Source organism: Hyperolius riggenbachi, chromosome 10, assembly GCF_040937935.1.
Source record: "Hyperolius riggenbachi isolate aHypRig1 chromosome 10, aHypRig1.pri, whole genome shotgun sequence".
In the NCBI taxonomy this organism is placed as follows: Eukaryota; Metazoa; Chordata; class Amphibia; order Anura; family Hyperoliidae; genus Hyperolius; species Hyperolius riggenbachi.
Genome location: NC_090655.1, coordinates 270,398,283 through 270,417,983, shown reverse-complemented (window position 1 = coordinate 270,417,983; position 19,701 = coordinate 270,398,283). Strand labels below are relative to the sequence as shown.

General features: G+C 50.2%; 1 protein-coding gene and 1 pseudogene across 2 annotated transcripts in view; both read left to right on the top strand.

Moving 5' to 3' along the window:
* Nucleotides 1-19,701, top strand: part of LOC137535392 (zinc finger protein 665-like) — a 976,927-nt gene that overhangs the window by 92,821 nt on the left and 864,405 nt on the right. For both annotated transcript variants that reach the window (XM_068257222.1, XM_068257221.1), the window contains exons 3-5: nucleotides 8,427-8,552; nucleotides 8,638-8,761; nucleotides 8,879-8,976. In XM_068257222.1, coding sequence (XP_068113323.1) covers nucleotides 8,427-8,552; nucleotides 8,638-8,761; nucleotides 8,879-8,976 — 348 coding nt within the window. The remainder of the gene's footprint in view (nucleotides 1-8,426; nucleotides 8,553-8,637; nucleotides 8,762-8,878; nucleotides 8,977-19,701) is intronic.
* LOC137535863 (zinc finger protein 271-like) overlaps nucleotides 9,013-19,701 on the top strand; it is a 78,189-nt pseudogene continuing 67,500 nt past the window's right edge.

The window sequence follows — 19,701 nt, the reverse complement described above, 5'->3', positions numbered from 1 at the left end:
GGTAATGTATGATGCTGCAGGAGACCAGGCCTGATGACCACACATATTGCAGGGTAATGTATGATGCTGCAGGAGACCAGGCCTGATGACCACACATACTGCAGGGTAATGTATGATGCTGCAGGAGACCAGGCCTGATGACCACACATACTGCAGGGTAATGTATGATGCTGCAGGAGACCAGGCCTGATCACCACACATACTGCAGGGTAATGTATGATGCTGCAGGAGACCAGGCCTGATCACCACACATACTGCAGGGTAATGTATGATGCTGCAGGAGACCAATCCTGATGACCACACATACTGCAGGGTAATGTATGATGCTGCAGGAGACCAGGCCTGATGACCACACATATTGCAGGGTAATGTATGATGCTGCATTAGACCAGGCCTGATGACCACACATACTGCAGGGTAATGTATGATTCTGCAGGAGACCAGGCCTGATGACCACACATACTGCAGGGTGATGTATGACGCTGCAGGAGACCAGGCATGATGACCACACATACTGCAGGGTGATGTATGACGCTGCAGGAGACCAGGGCTGATGGCCACACATACTGCAGGGTAATGTATGACGCTGCAGGAGACCAGGCCTGATCACCACACATACTGCAGGAGACCAGGCCTTATCACCACACATACTGCAGGGTGATGTATGACGCTGCAGGAGACCAGGCCTGATGGCCACACATACTGCAGGGTGATGTATGACGCTGCAGGAGACCAGGCCTGATGACCACACATACTGCAGGGTGATGTATGAGGCTGCAGCAGACCAGGCCTGATGACCACACATACTGCAGGGTGATGTATGACGCTGCAGCAGACCAGGCCTGATGACCACACATACTGCAGGGTGATGTATGACGCTGCAGGAGACCAGGCCTGATGACCACACATACTGCTGGGTAATGTATGACGCTGCAGGAGACCAGGCCTGATGACCACACATACTGCAGGGTAATGTATGATGCTGCAGGAGACCAGGCCTGATTACCACACATACTGCAGGGTAATGTGTGATGCTGCAGGAGACCAGGCCTGATGGCCACACATATTGCAGGGTAATGTATGATGCTGCAGGAGACCAGGCCTGATGACCACACATACTGCAGGGTAATGTATGATGCTGCAGGAGACCAGGCCTGATGACCACACATACTGCAGGGTAATGTATGATGCTGCAGGAGACCAGGCCTGATCACCACACATACTGCAGGGTAATGTATGATGCTGCAGGAGACCAATTCTGATGACCACACATATTGCAGGGTAATGTATGATGCTGCAGGAGACCAGGCCTGATGACCACACATACTGCAGGGTAATGTATGATGCTGCAGGAGACCAGGCCTGATGACCACACATACTGCAGGGTAATGTATGATGCTGCAGGAGACCCGGCCTGATCACCACACATACTGCAGGGCAATGTATGATGCTACAGGAGACCAATCCTGATGACCACACATACTGCAGGGTAATGTATGATGCTGCAGGAGACCAGGCCTGATGACCACACATACTGCAGGGTAATGTATGATGCTGCAGGAGACCAGGCCTGATGACCACACATACTGCAGGGTAATGTATGATGCTGCAGGAGACCAGGCATGATGACCACACATACTGCAGGGTGATGTATGACGCTGCAGGAGACTAGGCCTGATGACCACACATACTGCAGGGTAATGTATGACGCTGCAGGAGACCAGGCATGATGACCACACCTACTGCAGGGTGCTGTATGATGCTGTAGGAGACCAGGCCTGATGACCACACATACTGCAGGGTAATGTATGACGCTGCAGGAGACCAGGCATGATGACCACACATAGTGCAGGGTAATGTATGACGCTGCAGGAGACCAGGCCTGATGACCACACATACTGCAGGGTAATGTATGATGCTGCAGGAGACCAGGCCTGATAACCACACATACTGCAGGGTAATGTATGATGCTGCAGGAGACCAGGCCTGATGACCACACATACTGCAGGGTAATGTATGATGCTGCAGGAGACCAGGCCTGATCACCACACATACTGCAGGGTAATGTATGATGCTGCAGGAGACCAGGCCTGATGACCACACATACTGCAGGGTAATGTATGATGCTGCAGGAGACCAGGCATGATGACCACACATACTGCAGGGTGATGTATGACGCTGCAGGAGACCAGGCCTGATGACCACACATACTGCAGGGTAATGTATGACGCTGCAGGAGACCAGGCATGATGACCACACATACTGCAGGGTAATGTATGACGCTGCAGGAGACCAGGCCTGATGACCACACATACTGCAGGGTAATGTATGATGCTGCAGGAGACCAGGCCTGATGACCACACGTACTGCAGGGTAATGTATGATGCTGCAGGAGACCAGGCCTGATGACCACACATAATGCAGGGTAATGTATGATGCTGCAGGAGACCAGGCCTGATCACCACACATACTGCAGGGTAATGTATGATGCTGCAGGAGACCAGGCCTGATGACCACACATACTGCAGGGTAATGTATGATGCTGCAGGAGACCAATCCTGATGATCACACATACTGCAGGGTAATGTATGACGCTGCAGGAGACCAGGCCTGATGACCACACATACTGCAGGGTAATGTATGACGCTGCAGCAGACCAGGCCTGATGACCACACATACTGCTGGGTAATGTATGACGCTGCAGGAGACCAGGCCTGATGACCACACATACTGCAGGGTAATGTATGATGCTGCAGGAGACCAGGCCTGATGACCACACATACTGCTGGGTAATGTATGACGCTGCAGGAGACCAGGCCTGATGACCACACATACTGCAGGGTAATGTATGACGCTGCAGGAGACCAGGCCTGATGACCACACATACTGCAGGGTAATGTATGATGCTGCAGGAGACCAGGCCTGATGACCACACATACTGCAGGGTAATGTATGATGCTGTAGGAGACCAGGCCTGATGACCACACATACTGCAGGGTAATGTATGATGCTGCAGGAGACCAGGCCTGATGACCACACATATTGCAGGGTAATGTATGATGCTGCAGGAGACCAGGCCTGATGACCACACATACTGCAGGGTAATGTATGATGCTGCAGGAGACCAGGCCTGATGACCACACATACTGCAGGGTAATGTATGATGCTGCAGGAGACCAGGCCTGATCACCACACATACTGCAGGGTAATGTATGATGCTGCAGGAGACCAGGCCTGATCACCACACATACTGCAGGGTAATGTATGATGCTGCAGGAGACCAATCCTGATGACCACACATACTGCAGGGTAATGTATGATGCTGCAGGAGACCAGGCCTGATGACCACACATATTGCAGGGTAATGTATGATGCTGCATTAGACCAGGCCTGATGACCACACATACTGCAGGGTAATGTATGATTCTGCAGGAGACCAGGCCTGATGACCACACATACTGCAGGGTGATGTATGACGCTGCAGGAGACCAGGCATGATGACCACACATACTGCAGGGTGATGTATGACGCTGCAGGAGACCAGGGCTGATGGCCACACATACTGCAGGGTAATGTATGACGCTGCAGGAGACCAGGCCTGATCACCACACATACTGCAGGAGACCAGGCCTTATCACCACACATACTGCAGGGTGATGTATGACGCTGCAGGAGACCAGGCCTGATGGCCACACATACTGCAGGGTGATGTATGACGCTGCAGGAGACCAGGCCTGATGACCACACATACTGCAGGGTGATGTATGAGGCTGCAGCAGACCAGGCCTGATGACCACACATACTGCAGGGTGATGTATGACGCTGCAGCAGACCAGGCCTGATGACCACACATACTGCAGGGTGATGTATGACGCTGCAGGAGACCAGGCCTGATGACCACACATACTGCTGGGTAATGTATGACGCTGCAGGAGACCAGGCCTGATGACCACACATACTGCAGGGTAATGTATGATGCTGCAGGAGACCAGGCCTGATTACCACACATACTGCAGGGTAATGTATGATGCTGCAGGAGACCAGGCCTGATGGCCACACATATTGCAGGGTAATGTATGATGCTGCAGGAGACCAGGCCTGATGACCACACATACTGCAGGGTAATGTATGATGCTGCAGGAGACCAGGCCTGATGACCACACATACTGCAGGGTAATGTATGATGCTGCAGGAGACCAGGCCTGATCACCACACATACTGCAGGGTAATGTATGATGCTGCAGGAGACCAATCCTGATGACCACACATATTGCAGGGTAATGTATGATGCTGCAGGAGACCAGGCCTGATGACCACACATACTGCAGGGTAATGTATGATGCTGCAGGAGACCAGGCCTGATGACCACACATACTGCAGGGTAATGTATGATGCTGCAGGAGACCAGGCCTGATGACCACACATACTGCAGGGTAATGTATGATGCTGCAGGAGACCAGGCATGATGACCACACATACTGCAGGGTGATGTATGACGCTGCAGGAGACTAGGCCTGATGACCACACATACTGCAGGGTAATGTATGACGCTGCAGGAGACCAGGCATGATGACCACACCTACTGCAGGGTAATGTATGATGCTGCAGGAGACCAGGCCTGATGACCACACATACTGCAGGGTAATGTATGACGCTGCAGGAGACCAGGCATGATGACCACACATACTGCTGGGTAATGTATGACGCTGCAGGAGACCAGGCCTGATGACCACACATACTGCAGGGTAATGTATGATGCTGCAGGAGACCAGGCCTGATGACCACACATACTGCAGGGTAATGTATGATGCTGCAGGAGACCAGGCCTGATGACCACACATACTGCAGGGTAATGTATGATGCTGCAGGAGACCAGGCCTGATCACCACACATACTGCAGGGTAATGTATGATGCTGCAGGAGACCAGGCCTGATGACCACACATACTGCAGGGTAATGTATGATGCTGCAGGAGACCAGGCATGATGACCACACATACTGCAGGGTGATGTATGACGCTGCAGGAGACCAGGCCTGATGACCACACATACTGCAGGGTAATGTATGACGCTGCAGGAGACCAGGCATGATGACCACACATACTGCAGGGTAATGTATGACGCTGCAGGAGACCAGGCCTGATGACCACACATACTGCAGGGTAATGTATGATGCTGCAGGAGACCAGGCCTGATGACCACACGTACTGCAGGGTAATGTATGATGCTGCAGGAGACCAGGCCTGATGACCACACATAATGCAGGGTAATGTATGATGCTGCAGGAGACCAGGCCTGATGACCACACATACTGCAGGGTAATGTATGATGCTGCAGGAGACCAGGCCTGATGACCACACATACTGCAGGGTAATGTATGATGCTGCAGGAGTCCAATCCTGATGATCACACATACTGCAGGGTAATGTATGACGCTGCAGGAGACCAGGCCTGATGACCACACATACTGCAGGGTAATGTATGACGCTGCAGCAGACCAGGCCTGATGACCACACATACTGCTGGGTAATGTATGACGCTGCAGGAGACCAGGCCTGATGACCACACATACTGCAGGGTAATGTATGATGCTGCAGGAGACCAGGCCTGATGACCACACATACTGCTGGGTAATGTATGACGCTGCAGGAGACCAGGCCTGATGACCACACATACTGCAGGGTAATGTATGACGCTGCAGGAGACCAGGCCTGATGACCACACATACTGCAGGGTAATGTATGATGCTGCAGGAGACCAGGCCTGATGACCACACATACTGCAGGGTAATGTATGATGCTGTAGGAGACCAAGCCTGATGACCACACATACTGCAGGGTAATGTATGATGCTGCAGGAGACCAGGCCTGATGACCACACATATTGCAGGGTAATGTATGATGCTGCAGGAGACCAGGCCTGATGACCACACATACTGCAGGGTAATGTATGATGCTGCAGGAGACCAGGCCTGATGACCACACATACTGCCGGGTAATTTATGATGCTGCAGGAGACCAGGCCTGATCACCACACATACTGCAGGGTAATGTATGATGCTGCAGGAGACCAATCCTGATGACCACACATACTGCAGGGTAATGTATGATGCTGCAGGAGACCAGGCCTGATGACCACACATATTGCAGGGTAATGTATGATGCTGCATTAGACCAGGCCTGATGACCACACATACTGCAGGGTAATGTATGATTCTGTAGGAGACCAGGCATGATGACCACACATACTGCAGGGTGATGTATGACGCTGCAGGAGACTAGGCCTGATGACCACACATACTGCAGGGTAATGTATGACGCTGCAGTAGACCAGGCATGATGACCACAGATACTGCAGGGTAATGTATGACGCTGCAGGAGACCAGGCCTGATCACCACACATACTGCAGGGTAATGTATGATGCTGCAGGAGACCAGGCCTGATAACCACACATACTGCAGGGTAATGTATGATGCTGCAGGAGACCAGGCCTGATGACCACACATACTGCAGGGTAATGTATGATGCTGCAGGAGACCAGGCCTGATCACCACACATACTGCAGGGTAATGTATGATGCTGCAGGAGACCAGGCCTGATGACCACACATACTGCAGGGTAATGTATGATGCTGCAGGAGACCAGGCATGATGACCACACATACTGCAGGGTGATGTATGACGCTGCAGGAGACCAGGCCTGATGACCACACATACTGCAGGGTAATGTATGACGCTGCAGGAGACCAGGCATGATGACCACACATACTGCAGGGTAATGTATGACGCTGCAGGAGACCAGGCCTGATGACCACACATACTGCAGGGTAATGTATGATGCTGCAGGAGACCAGGCCTGATGACCACACATACTGCAGGGTAATGTATGATGCTGCAGGAGACCAGGCCTGATGACCACAAATACTGCAGGGTAATGTATGATGCTGCAGGAGACCAGGCCTGATCACCACACATACTGCAGGGTAATGTATGACGCTGCAGGAGACCAGGCCTGATGACCACACATACTGCAGGGTAATGTATGATGCTGCAGGAGACCAATCCTGATGATCACACATACTGCAGGGTAATGTATGACGCTGCAGGAGACCAGGCCTGATGACCACACATACTGCAGGGTAATGTATGATGCTGCAGGAGACCAGGCCTGATGGCCACACATACTGCAGGGTAATGTATGACGCTGCAGGAGACTAGGCCTGATGGCCACACATACTGCAGGGTAAAGTATGACGCTGCAGGAGACCAGGCCTGATGACCACACATACTGCAGGAGACCAGGCCTGATGACCACACATACTGCAGGAGACCAGGCCTGATGACCACACATACTGCAGGAGACCAGCCCTGATGACCACACATACTTTTATATGCTGCTAAACTCTGGATGCTTGTGGAGTGTGGAGTGGAGTGTGTCTCTGATTTTCTGAGGTGATCTTCACCAGCCTGCTGTCCAGTTTGGGCACACGTAGATGCTGTAACACCTGACTGGCTGTATATCTGCTGAGCATTGTGTATAAGGGGGATGCAAGGTTTGCTCACAATCACAGATCACAGCAAGGTTTTGCAATATTGAAAGACACGGTGGTTGGAGGTGGCAATTAAGTTCCATGTAAATGCACTATCTTGAGCCTGTTTATTGCAGGTACATAGGACGGATATTGAACGGTGCTGCATTTACTAAACCCAACACTACATTTGAATTGTCTTATTATTATTTACTATTTATATAGTGCCGACATCTTCTGCAGCGCTGTACCGCGTATATTGTCTTGTCCCTCAGAGGTGCTCACTATCTAATCCCTACTAGAGACATATGTCTGTAGTCTATGTATGTATCATAGTCTCGGGGCAATTTAGGGGGGAGACAGTTAACTTGTTGTTTTTGGCATGTGGGAGGAAAACTGAGTGCACGGAGGAAATCCATACAGTCATGGGGAGAACATACAAACCCCATGCAGATAGTGGCTTGGCTGTGATTGGGGACCCAGTGATGCAAGGCGAGACAGCTAACCACAACGCCACCATGCTTCCTTATATATCGGTACTGCTGAAAACCCATAGCATGCCCACTAAATTGGATTTTTTGGTTAATGTGCAGGTTTAGCGCTGCTGTCTTCATCTAAGTAACTTTAATGCTTCCACTCTCCACCCACAAAGGAGAAATCATTTATGAACATCCCTTAGAGGTTTGATTTAAATATTTGTATAAATGAGTTTTCCTGTAATACTGGGGCTCCATCTGCTACCTACACTGGGGGGGAGGGGGACTACACAACAGGAGGGGGGCACTATGAACTCTCCACCTCTAGTGCTGGGTAACCTTTTCCCGGTCCTTACACAGCTGACTGGGGAGGTGAGGAGGATTCTGGGAGACCATGTGACATTGTGGGTCTTTTTTATACAGAGTTTTCCTCCAGTGAAGTCTGGTGATCATGTGACTATCACAGTGCCCCCACCTCACTCTGGGGGACACAATAAGGAGAAGATTCTGGAAATCACCAGGAAGATGATGGAGCTGCTGACAGGAGAGGTGAGCAGTGCTGGGAATTATGGGATATTACGCAGTAACAGCAAGGAGTGTGTCTGGGTGGTGACTGTATCATTATGTGTGTCAGGTTCCCATAAGGTGTCAGGATGTCACTGTCTGTTCCTCCATGGAGGAGTGCCAGCATATAGAAGGACACAAGGACCTCTACAAGGACACCATGATGGAGAATATGCCGCCCTTCACATCAACCGGTAAGAGGAGACTTTCATGTTTGTAAAGAAGAGTGCAGACCAAGATCACCCCCCCCCCCAATCATCTGATAATCACATAGAGACAATGTATTCAGTCAGTGTGTGTGTTTCCTACAGATGTATCCAATAACAGAAACCCACCAGAGAGATGTACAGGTCCTCTTTATTCCCTGGAGTGTCTACAGGAAGGTCACACCATCCCCCATCATTATCAGGTGGGTGGGGCTGAGGGTCCCCAGAGATTCCAAACCATGATACAGTATTTTCTCGTGAGTTTGCTGTTATCTGTTTTACGTTTTACATTATCTCTCACTTTGTGTACTTAGGATGGAGAACTTATAGAAGGAAGTGATGTGGTTAAAGAGGAAGAGGAAGAGATGTATGTGAGGAGTAATCAGCAGTCTATGGAGGAGGGTGACTTAATGAGGACAAATAACAAGGAAGGTAAAGAAGAGGAGACATATATGCGGGGCTGTAAGCGGTCTATGGAGGAGGGTGACATGGTGAGGATAAATAAAGAGGAGGAAGAGACGTATGTGAGGAGTGATCATCAGTCTGTGGAGGAGGGAGACATGATGAGGACAAGTAAAGAGGAAGAAGAGACATATGTGAGGATTGATCAGCAGTCTATGGAGGAGGGTGACCTGATAAGGACGAGTAAAGAGGAAGAAGAGACATATGTGAGGAGTGATAAGCAGTCTATGGAGGAGGGGGACATGATGAAGACAAGTAAAGAGGAAGAAGAAGAGACGTATGTGAGGAGTGATCAGCAGTCTATGGAGGAGGGTGACATGGTGAGGATAAATAAAGAGGAGGAAGAGACGTATGTGAGGAGTGATCTGCAGTCTGTGGAGGAGGGTGACCTGATAAGGACGAGTAAAGAGGAAGAAGAGACATATGTGAGGAATGATCAGCAGTCTATGGAGGAGGGTGACATGATGAGGACAAGTAAAGAGGAAGAAGAGACGTATGTGAGGAGTGATCAGCAGTCTATGGAGGATGGTGACATGATGAGGACAATTAAAGAGGAAGAAGAAGAGACGTATGTGAGGAGTGATCAGCAGTCTATGGAGGATGGTGACATGATGAGGACAATTAAAGAGGAAGAAGAAGAGACGTATGTGAGGAGTGATCAGCAGTCTATGGAGGAGGGGGACATGATGAGGACAAGTAAAGAGGAAGAAGATATGTATGTGAGATGTGATCAGCAGTCTATGGAGGAGGGTGACATGATGAGGACATGTAAAGAGGAGGACAATGTTACAGAGGGAAGAACAGGTGAGTAATCAACAGTAATATAGAATAAATGTGTATCTGTATTGCTGTTATGTCACTGCTCACAGACCAGCCATATTAGGGGTTATGCTATGTGCTCATGTTAGATTTTTGCCATCTATGACTATCATTCATGACCGTGTTGGGTGACAGCTTTACTAACAATAGCAGTACAGACACCCTGGGGAAGGGAAAGGTCTCTTTATTCTCTCACACTGGGCTGCCCTCCTTACCTCTGACACTTTAGCAGGGGCCGCTTGCTGGTGTCAGCAGCACTGAATAACCTAATAGTGTTACATTTCTGCTAATTTAGTTCCAGCGCTGATACGCTTATGCCATTGTTCAGCCACCTTAGTGTGATCTCTGGTTGCTTAGATCTATGGCAGTGTTCTCCCCAGGATTTTTTTCCAGCCGGGTGGCATGAAAAAGTAGCCGGGTGGTGCGGCACCGGGAAATTTGGTGGTGTGGAAAATAAAATATGCTCTAATTATGTCCCACACATGCGCCCATATGTACGCTGGCAGCCACGTGGGGCATGTGTATGAATGATGGATGCAGCCCGGAGCTAGCGGTGCACACGGACAGGTAAAGTATAGGGGCGGGGGGCACATTGCACATTAGGGGGGTGGCAGCGGATGCGGATACTTACAGGCTTGACAGTAGTGTCCGTGCACTATGACAGCCTCTATGCGTGCCTCTGCAGACTGTCGGCTTAGCCTCGGGCGCTGGTCTCACCTCTTACTACCGCTGAGCCAATGATTGCACGAGCTTTCCGGGAAGCGCGAGATCTTGTGCACAGAGCTGTGCAGATTCGGGAGCAGCGTGCGTGATAGCTGGCCACACGGTGATAGCAGCTCTGGGAGCGCAGCCAGCCAGGCGGTAATTGATTTTACCAGGGCCACCCACCTGTTTGATCCTGGGGAGAACACTGCATTGGTATATCTGTGGTTCAGGTATGCACACAGCATTGATGACATCTTTCTTATTTTGAACACATTGCTACAACAGCATGTCAGTTTCAGGAATATCATCAAGCTGTGCATGTAGCTTCTCACAGCTCCACTGACTCATCTGCTGCTCCATACCCCCCCCCCCCCCCCCCACACCCCCGGAGTGACCCAGCCATATTTGTAGTGCAACCCTGACCCCCGATTGCCCCCTCTGCCAAATGCCGGGCAGAATCGTGCTGACAGAATCTCAGCTCTGTGAGCTGATGTGTTAATGTCCCGCCCCCTCTCCTCGTCTCCACCCCCCCGCAAGTTTTCAAACATCCTCCGGCAGAGCAGCAGAGTGTAGTCCTTATCAGCAGCGTGTCCGTCCCCCTCCTGCACATACAGGCTCTATTAGCAGAGAAGCTTTCACTCACTGCTCCTCGCCGTTCGAGTTCCCCTGCTTTGCCTGTCACCGGCTCACATCTATGTCGCTATGCTGTGGCGCCTCGCCACCAGAGGGCATCATACGTATGAGCCGGTGACAGAAAAGCAGGAGAACCCGAACGGCGAGGAGCAGTGAGTGAAAGCTTCTCTGCTAATAGCCTGTATGTGCAGGAGGGGGACAGACGCTACGGATGACGACTACTCTGCAGCGCTGCTCTGTGCACATTCAGGAGCAGCGCTGGTTTTTGCTACTTAACCCAGTGCGATAGCCGGCCACGTGCTGATGGGAACGCAGGCAGCCGGGCGGTAATTGATTTTACCCGCGGCGCGCCCACTTGATTGATCCTGGGGAGAACACTGATGGGTTCCTGTTTAGGATTGGAGACCACTAAATATGAAGTCACTAGCCCAGCCCTTGGCATGCACAGTATTGCCAACACTCTACACTCAGGCCCCCGTTCATGATGCGCCACCCTGCTGTAATGAAAGTCTGTGGGGCGTTTCACGCCTGGCGCGGTGCGATGCGCAGGAAGTGCCTGCTTTAACTTGAAAGCAACATCGCTTTGTCAGGCAATTTGCGTGGCGACATGCGCTGACTGAAAGTCATGTAAATCTATTTCAGAAAAGCTTGGTGTACAGAGGCGCCAGAGTAGAATAAAAACGTTTAAAAACCGTCTAAAAGAGGGGGATGTTCAAGTGGACTTACCTCCTTCAAAAATATAAAACTCAATTGAGTCACAATATATCAATACAAAAATGTTTTATTTAACTCCACTTAGTACAACGCGTTTCGCAGGTGTGGTCCCGCTTCATCAGGCAAACAGGAGTATAACTCAATGGGTCTAAATGCAGACTGTGAGGCAGAGGCGCTCACTTCTGCATTTAGACCCATTGAGTTATACTCCTGTTTGCCTAAAGAAACGGGACCACACCTGCGAAACACGTTGCACTAAGTGGAGTTAAATAAAACATTTTTGTAATGATATATTGTGACTCAATTGAGTTTTATATTTTTGAAGGAGGTAAGTCCACCTGAACATCCCCCTCTTTTAGACGGGTTTTAAACGTTTTTATTCTACTCTGGCGCCTCTGTACACCAAGCTTTGCTGAAATCTTGATTCCACCCTCAGTGGAGGGGTGCTACCCCGTTTCCTATCTACAGAGATAGGGTCAGGTTCTAATACTCCCCACCTGCACTTGAAGTGGTTGCCTATGGGTAACCCGTGTTTGTGAGTATATCTAAGATTTTTTGCTTTAAACCACAACCAACTTAACAATACTACACCATATTGGGCTCTCGATTTCTCTTTGTTCTTCCACTCATGTAAATCTATGGCAACGCAGGTTTTTTTATTTAATTTTCTGCGTTCGTGTTGCAGCCCACATGCGCAGAAGCTTATTTTTTCAATAACCTTCCATGCAATTCAAATTTCAGCCACAGGAAGTAAGCGCAAGAGAGCCTAATTTCCTTCTTGGCCTCCAACCAGAATAGAGATTACTGCACATTACTGCGGTAAGCTTCGAAGGCTACTTTTAGCTTTGCGGTGTGATGCGCTCATTGCACCACAGCAATCCCATAACGCCGGGTTTCCAGTGTGAAACCAGCCTAAATGAAGCTCCGCCCATATATCCAGTCTGCGAGCTGCCCCAATGAGTGGGCAATTGGACAGCGCACCAAGCATAGCACACAAATCATTATTATAGCACCAAAATCTACATACCACACACACACATTCATAGTAAATAAGCACCGAACACTTCACAGAGAAAAAATTATATGATAAACACAATAGAACAGGCAAACATAATTCCTTGCATTGCATCCTGTTTTTGCATCTATTCACAAGTGTTTGTCTGTGTGCAGCTCCACTGTGACAATGACAGTGTAGTAACATTGAATGATGATTACACAGAAAAACAGAAACATCAACACAGCACAGTATCAAAGTATTACACGCAGAAAATAGAATAAAAGGCTCATAAATTCATAAAGGAAAAAACAATACCATTACAAAAAGTACATCAAATGATCTACAAATGTAAGCAACCCTTCAAACAGCAAACAGAGAATGACAAGTAGCGCAACACTTTCACGGTTCAAAAATACAGATCAACAGCCCACAGAATATGGAAGAGGGCAAAACGCAGCAGTCATTGTGCCATTTCTGTTTACAACTTCAGTGGACCCATTATATAAAAATATATTAAAAAGCATGCATAAACATAAAGCAATTAGCAACTAGCTACTGATACTGCATAAATTATTCCAAATGCATACATACACATTGAAATGATGCTACTTCCCTCACAAGAAGAAAAAAAGAGGAGGGTCAATTTAATTATACTGTTCTACCAAATATGCAAACATTACATTTTGGGTCTTATATTTCAATACACCCTAAATAACCATTTAATACTACATAGTACCCCTGAAATATTTGTACCCAATCTTCCATCGTACAATCCTAAAATTACCTGTACCCAGCCATGTGTAAAATGCATTTCACAGCCTATGCTCCCTGCAAGGATGCCACATCTTCCTCATACTAGTATGGAGAATGCTCCAATATCCACTATACATATACAGTGTTCTCCCCAGGATTTTTTTCCAGCCGGGTGGCATGAAAAAGTAGCCGGGTGGTGCGGCACCGGGAAATTTGGTGGTGTGGAAAATAAAATATGCTCTAATTATGTCCCACACATGCGCCCATATGTACGCTGGCAGCCACGTGGGGCATGTGTATGAATGATGGATGCAGCCCGGAGCTAGCGGTGCACACGGACAGGTAAAGTATAGGGGCGGGGGGCACATTGCACATTAGGGGGGTGGCAGCGGATGCGGATACTTACAGGCTTGACAGTAGTGTCCGTGCACTATGACAGCCTCTATGCGTGCCTCTGCAGACTGTCGGCTTAGCCTCGGGCGCTGGTCTCACCTCTTACTACCGCTGAGCCAATGACTGCACGAGCTTTCCGGGAAGCGCGAGATCTTGTGCACAGAGCTGTGCAGATTCGGGAGCAGCGTGCGTGATAGCTGGCCACACGGTGATAGCAGCTCTGGGAACGCAGCCAGCCAGGCGGTAATTGATTTTACCAGGGCCACCCACCTGTTTGATCCTGGGGAGAACACTGCATTGGTATATCTGTGGTTCCGGTATGCACACAGCATTGATGACATCTTTCTTATTTTGAACACATTGCTACAACAGCATGTCAGTTTCAGGAATATCATCAAGCTGTGCATGTAGCTTCTCACAGCTCCACTGACTCATCTGCTGCTCCATACCCCCCCCCCCCCCCACACCCCCGGAGTGACCCAGCCATATTTGTAGTGCAACCCTGACCCCCGATTGCCCCCTCTGCCAAATGCCGGGCAGAATCGTGCTGACAGAATCTCAGCTCTGTGAGCTGATGTGTTAATGTCCCGCCCCCTCTCCTCGTCTCCACCCCCCCCCCCCCAAGTTTTCAAACATCCTCCGGCAGAGCAGCAGAGTGTAGTCCTTATCAGCAGCGTGTCCGTCCCCCTCCTGCACATACAGGCTCTATTAGCAGAGAAGCTTTCACTCACTGCTCCTCGCCGTTCGAGTTCCCCTGCTTTGCCTGTCACCGGCTCACATCTATGTCGCTATGCTGTGGCGCCTCGCCACCAGAGGGCATCATACGTATGAGCCGGTGACAGAAAAGCAGGAGAACCCAAACGGCGAGGAGCAGTGAGTGAAAGCTTCTCTGCTAATAGCCTGTATGTGCAGGAGGGGGACAGACGCTACGGATGACGACTACTCTGCAGCGCTGCTCTGTGCACATTCAGGAGCAGCGCTGGTTTTTGCTACTTAACCCAGTGCGATAGCCGGCCACGTGCTGATGGGAACGCAGGCAGCCGGGCGGTAATTGATTTTACCCGGGCGGCGCGCCCACTTGATTGATCCTGGAGAGAACACTGTATGGGGAATTTCCTGCGTCTCAGCTCTTCCTGTGTCTGACACAGCTGAGGCACACAGCCTTACACCCAGAGGCGGAGTATGGTGACATCATCTGTATGTGAGTATGCAGAGCTTTGTTTACACACCCACAAGTATGGCTATAAAGCAATGCAGCCTCGGAAGAAGTGGCCACCAGTGTGAAATGGCTGACAGGCTTGCTTTAGTGCCCTGCACCCACTGCCTGACTCCTCCCATCGCCTCAGTATGTCAGGCTTGCTTTACTACCCTGCACCCACTGCCTGACTCCTCCCATCACCTCAGTATGTCAGGCTTGCTTTAGTGCCCTGCACCCACTGCTTTACTCCTCCCATCACATCAGTATGTCAGGCTTGCTTTACTACTCTGCACCCACTGCTTGACTCCTCCCATTACCTCAGTATGTCAGGCTTGCTTTACTACCCTGCACCCACTGCCTGACTCCTCCCATCGCCTCAGTATGTCAGGCTTGCTTTACTACCCTGCACCCACTGCCTGACTCCTCCCATCACCTCAGTATGTCAGGCTTGCTTTAGTGCCCTGCACCCACTGCTTTACTCCTCCCATCACATCAGTATGTCAGGCTTGCTTTACTACCCTGCACCCACTGCTTGACTCCTCCCATTACCTCAGTATGTCAGGCTTGCTTTACTACCCTGCACCCACTGCCTGACTCCTCCCATCACCTCAGTATGTCAGGCTTGCTTTAGTGCCCTGCACCCACTGCTTTAATCCTCCCATCACATCAGTATGTCAGGCTTGCTTTACTACTCTGCACCCACTGCTTGACTCCTCCCATTACCTCAGTATGTCAGGCTTGCTTTACTACCCTGCACCCACTGCCTTACTCCTCCCATCACCTCGGTATGTCAGGCTTGCTTTACTACCCTGCACCCACTGCCTGACTCCTCTCATCACCTCAGTATGTCAGGCTTGCTTTAGTGCTCTGCACCCACTGCCTGACTCCTCCCATCACCTCGGTATGTCAGGCTTGCTTCAGTGCCCTGCACCCACTGCTTGACTCCTCCCATCACTTCAGTATGTCAGGTTTGCTTTAGTGCCCTGCACCCACTGCCTGACTCCACCCATCACCTCGGTATGTCAGGCTTGCTTTAGTGCCCTGCACCCACTGCCTGATTCATCCCATCACCTCAGTATGTCAGGCTTGCTTTAGTGCCCTGCACCCACTGCCTGACTCTTCCCATCACCTCGGTATGTCAGGCTTGCTTTACTACCCTGCACCCACTGCCTGACTCCTCCCATTACCTCAGTATGTCAGGTTTGCTTTACTACCCTGCACCCACTGCCTTACTCATCCCATCACCTCAGTATGTCAGGCTTACTTTACTACCCTGCACCCACTGCCTGATTCCTCCCATAACCTCAGTATGTCAGGCTTGCTTTAGTGCCCTGCCCCCACTGCCTGACTCCTCTCATCACCTCAGTATGTCAGGCTTGCTTTAGTGCCCTGCACCCACTGCCTTACTCCTCCCATCACCTCAGTATGTCAGGCTTGCTTCACTACCCTGCACCCACTGCCTGACTCCTCCCATCACCTCAGTATGTCAGGCTTACTTTACTACCCTGCACCCACTGCCTGATTCCTCCCATAACCTCAGTATGTCAAGATTGCTTTAGTACCCTGCCCCCACTGCCTTACTCATCCCATCACCTCAGTATGTCAGGCTTGCTTTAGTGCCCTGCACCCACTGCCTGACTCCTCCCATTACCTCAGTATGTCAGGCTTGCTTTACTACCCTGCACCCACTGCCTGACTCCTTCCATTACCTCAGTATGTCAGGCTTGCTTTACTACCCTGCACCCACTGCCTGACTCCTCCCATCACCTCAGTATCTCTGGCTTGCTTTAGTGCCCTGCACCCACTGCCTGACTCCTCCCATCACCTCGGTATGTCAGGCTTGCTTTACTACCCTGCACCCACTACCTGACTCCTCCCATCACCTCAGTATGTCAGGCTTGCTTTAGTGTCCTGCACCCACTGCCTGACTCCTCTCATCACCTCAGTATGTCAGGCGTGCCAGTGTTCTCCCCAGGGCCAAATAGGTGGGCGGCCCGCCCGTGTAAGATTAAACCCCGCCCGGCTGCCAACACATGGCTGTAAATGAAGCCAGCGCTGTTCTGCTTGAGTCGTGTGCGTTATAAATCACTGCCCGGCTGACAGCATGTGCCTGCAAAGAGAGAAGCCAGTGCTTTTCTCCTCTGTGTACGAGATCTCGCAGGGCTCATACAGTCATTGGATTGGCATGGACTGGGCAGGACTATTTACATCATCATCAGGCTGCTGCTGTGTTCCCAGGATCATTTAGTAAGTCAGGAAGCCAGTCAGTGAGTCAAGCTGCTGGTCTGGGAATTGGATTCCGGAGGGCAATGGAATGTGTGCCTGCAGCTTCTGTGTGAGTGTGTGAGAGAGCAGCCCCGCTCCCCCCCCCCCCATTCTGAAACTGTTCTCTGGAAGCAGGGAGACGGGTTGTAAATCCAATCAGCCAGAACTTCTCCCTACCCCCCTCCTGGCAGAACTGATAAGGACCCGGGGCTTGCAGAGATGAGACTGCAGGGTCCTAATGCTGGCATGCTAAAGTAAAGGTGCCCATACATCTATTGGTGACGGGCAGATTCAACCAAGAGACAAATCTCTCTCTGATCAAATCTGATTAGAGAGAGATCTGTTGGGTGCCCATACACTGTAGGTCGATTCCTGATTGATTTCAGCATGAAATCTCTCAGGAATCATCCGAATCCTCCACCTCGCCCCCCTGGTGTATAAATGTACCCCCTGTGTGTGCATTTATACATTACCTGTCCTGTGTCACCCACTGCGCAGTGCCCCTCTGTCTGCTGCTTCCTGCTCTTCCTTTTGCACTTCACATGCTGCAGGTGGTTATTGCGTGGCATGTGACCTCGCCCCCCCCCCCCTGGTGTATAAATGTACCCCCTGTGTGTGCATTTATACATTACCTGTCTTGTGTCACCCACTGCGCAGTGCCCCTCTGTCTGCTGCTTCCTGCTCTTCCTTTTGCACTTCACATGCTGCAGGTGGTTATTGCGTGGCATGTGACCTCGCCCCCCCCCCCTGGTGTATAAATGTACCCCCTGTGTGTGCATTTATACATTACCTGTCTTGTGTCACCCACTGCGCAGTGCCCCTCTGTCTGCTGCTTACTGCTCCTCCTTTTGCACTTCACATGCTGCATGTGGTTATTGCGTGGCATGTGACGTCACCCAGGTGCCATACGCCGGCAGCGTGAGGCACAAATGGAAAAGGAAGTAGCTGAAGACAGATGGGTACTGTGCAGGGGGCAACAGAGGACAGGTAATGTAGAAATAAACACGGGGGCACATTTATACACTTGGGTGAACAGCGCTGGAGGGTTCGTAGTTCATCCCGATACGATATCGCTCACTGTTTCAGCTCACAACCGATCAAACATGGCAGCCCAGCATCTTGCAGCATGTCTGTCGTCCCAAAATAGTTTGCATCGTTGAGTAGGCATGCTCTTGGCGGCACCAATTTCTATCCAATTTGATAATTATTGAATTGGATGGTTGATCAGCCGCTAAGTCGGGAAAAGTATGGCCAACGTAAGTAAACCTCAATATGTGTTTCACTGACTGAAGTTTTCATTGACTGACATAAAGTGACAGAAAGGGAAAGAAATATAGATTTTTACTTACCTGGGACCTGTAGTTCTTCAGGTCCCTTGCTGTCCTCCCAGTCTGCTCTATTATGTGCTCCTCCAAAATCTAGCTGGCTGGGCTACTGCGCATGTGCTGTCCTGGCAACGTGCCTCCTCAGTTGTGCATCCGTGTCCTGGAGCATTATGTGCATGCACATCTGAGACATTTTACAAACTGCGCATGCCCAGAACGCTGCTGGCCATGGGAACTGAATCGAGGAGGTGCGTGAGGCTGGCACAGCACATGGTGTGACAGCTGCACAACAGAAAGGACCTGGGGGACATCAAGGCACCTGAAAGACTACAGGGGGCTGGAAGACGCCCCAGGTAAGTAACATTTAACGTCTTTCCCTCACTTTAGGTCTTCTTTAATTACTAATTTATTCCTACCATAGTCATAGTCTAATGTCCTACCATATTCTTATCATGTATTTATATAGCTCAGACATCTCCTGCAGCACTTTACAGAGTACATAGTCATGTCACTGACTGTCCTCAGAGGAGCTCACAATCTAACCCTGTCATAGTCTAATATCCTACCACATTTATTATGATGCATTTATAGCACTGACATCTCCTGCAGCACTTTACAGACTACATAGTCGTGTCACTGACTGACTGTCCTCAGAGGAGCTCAC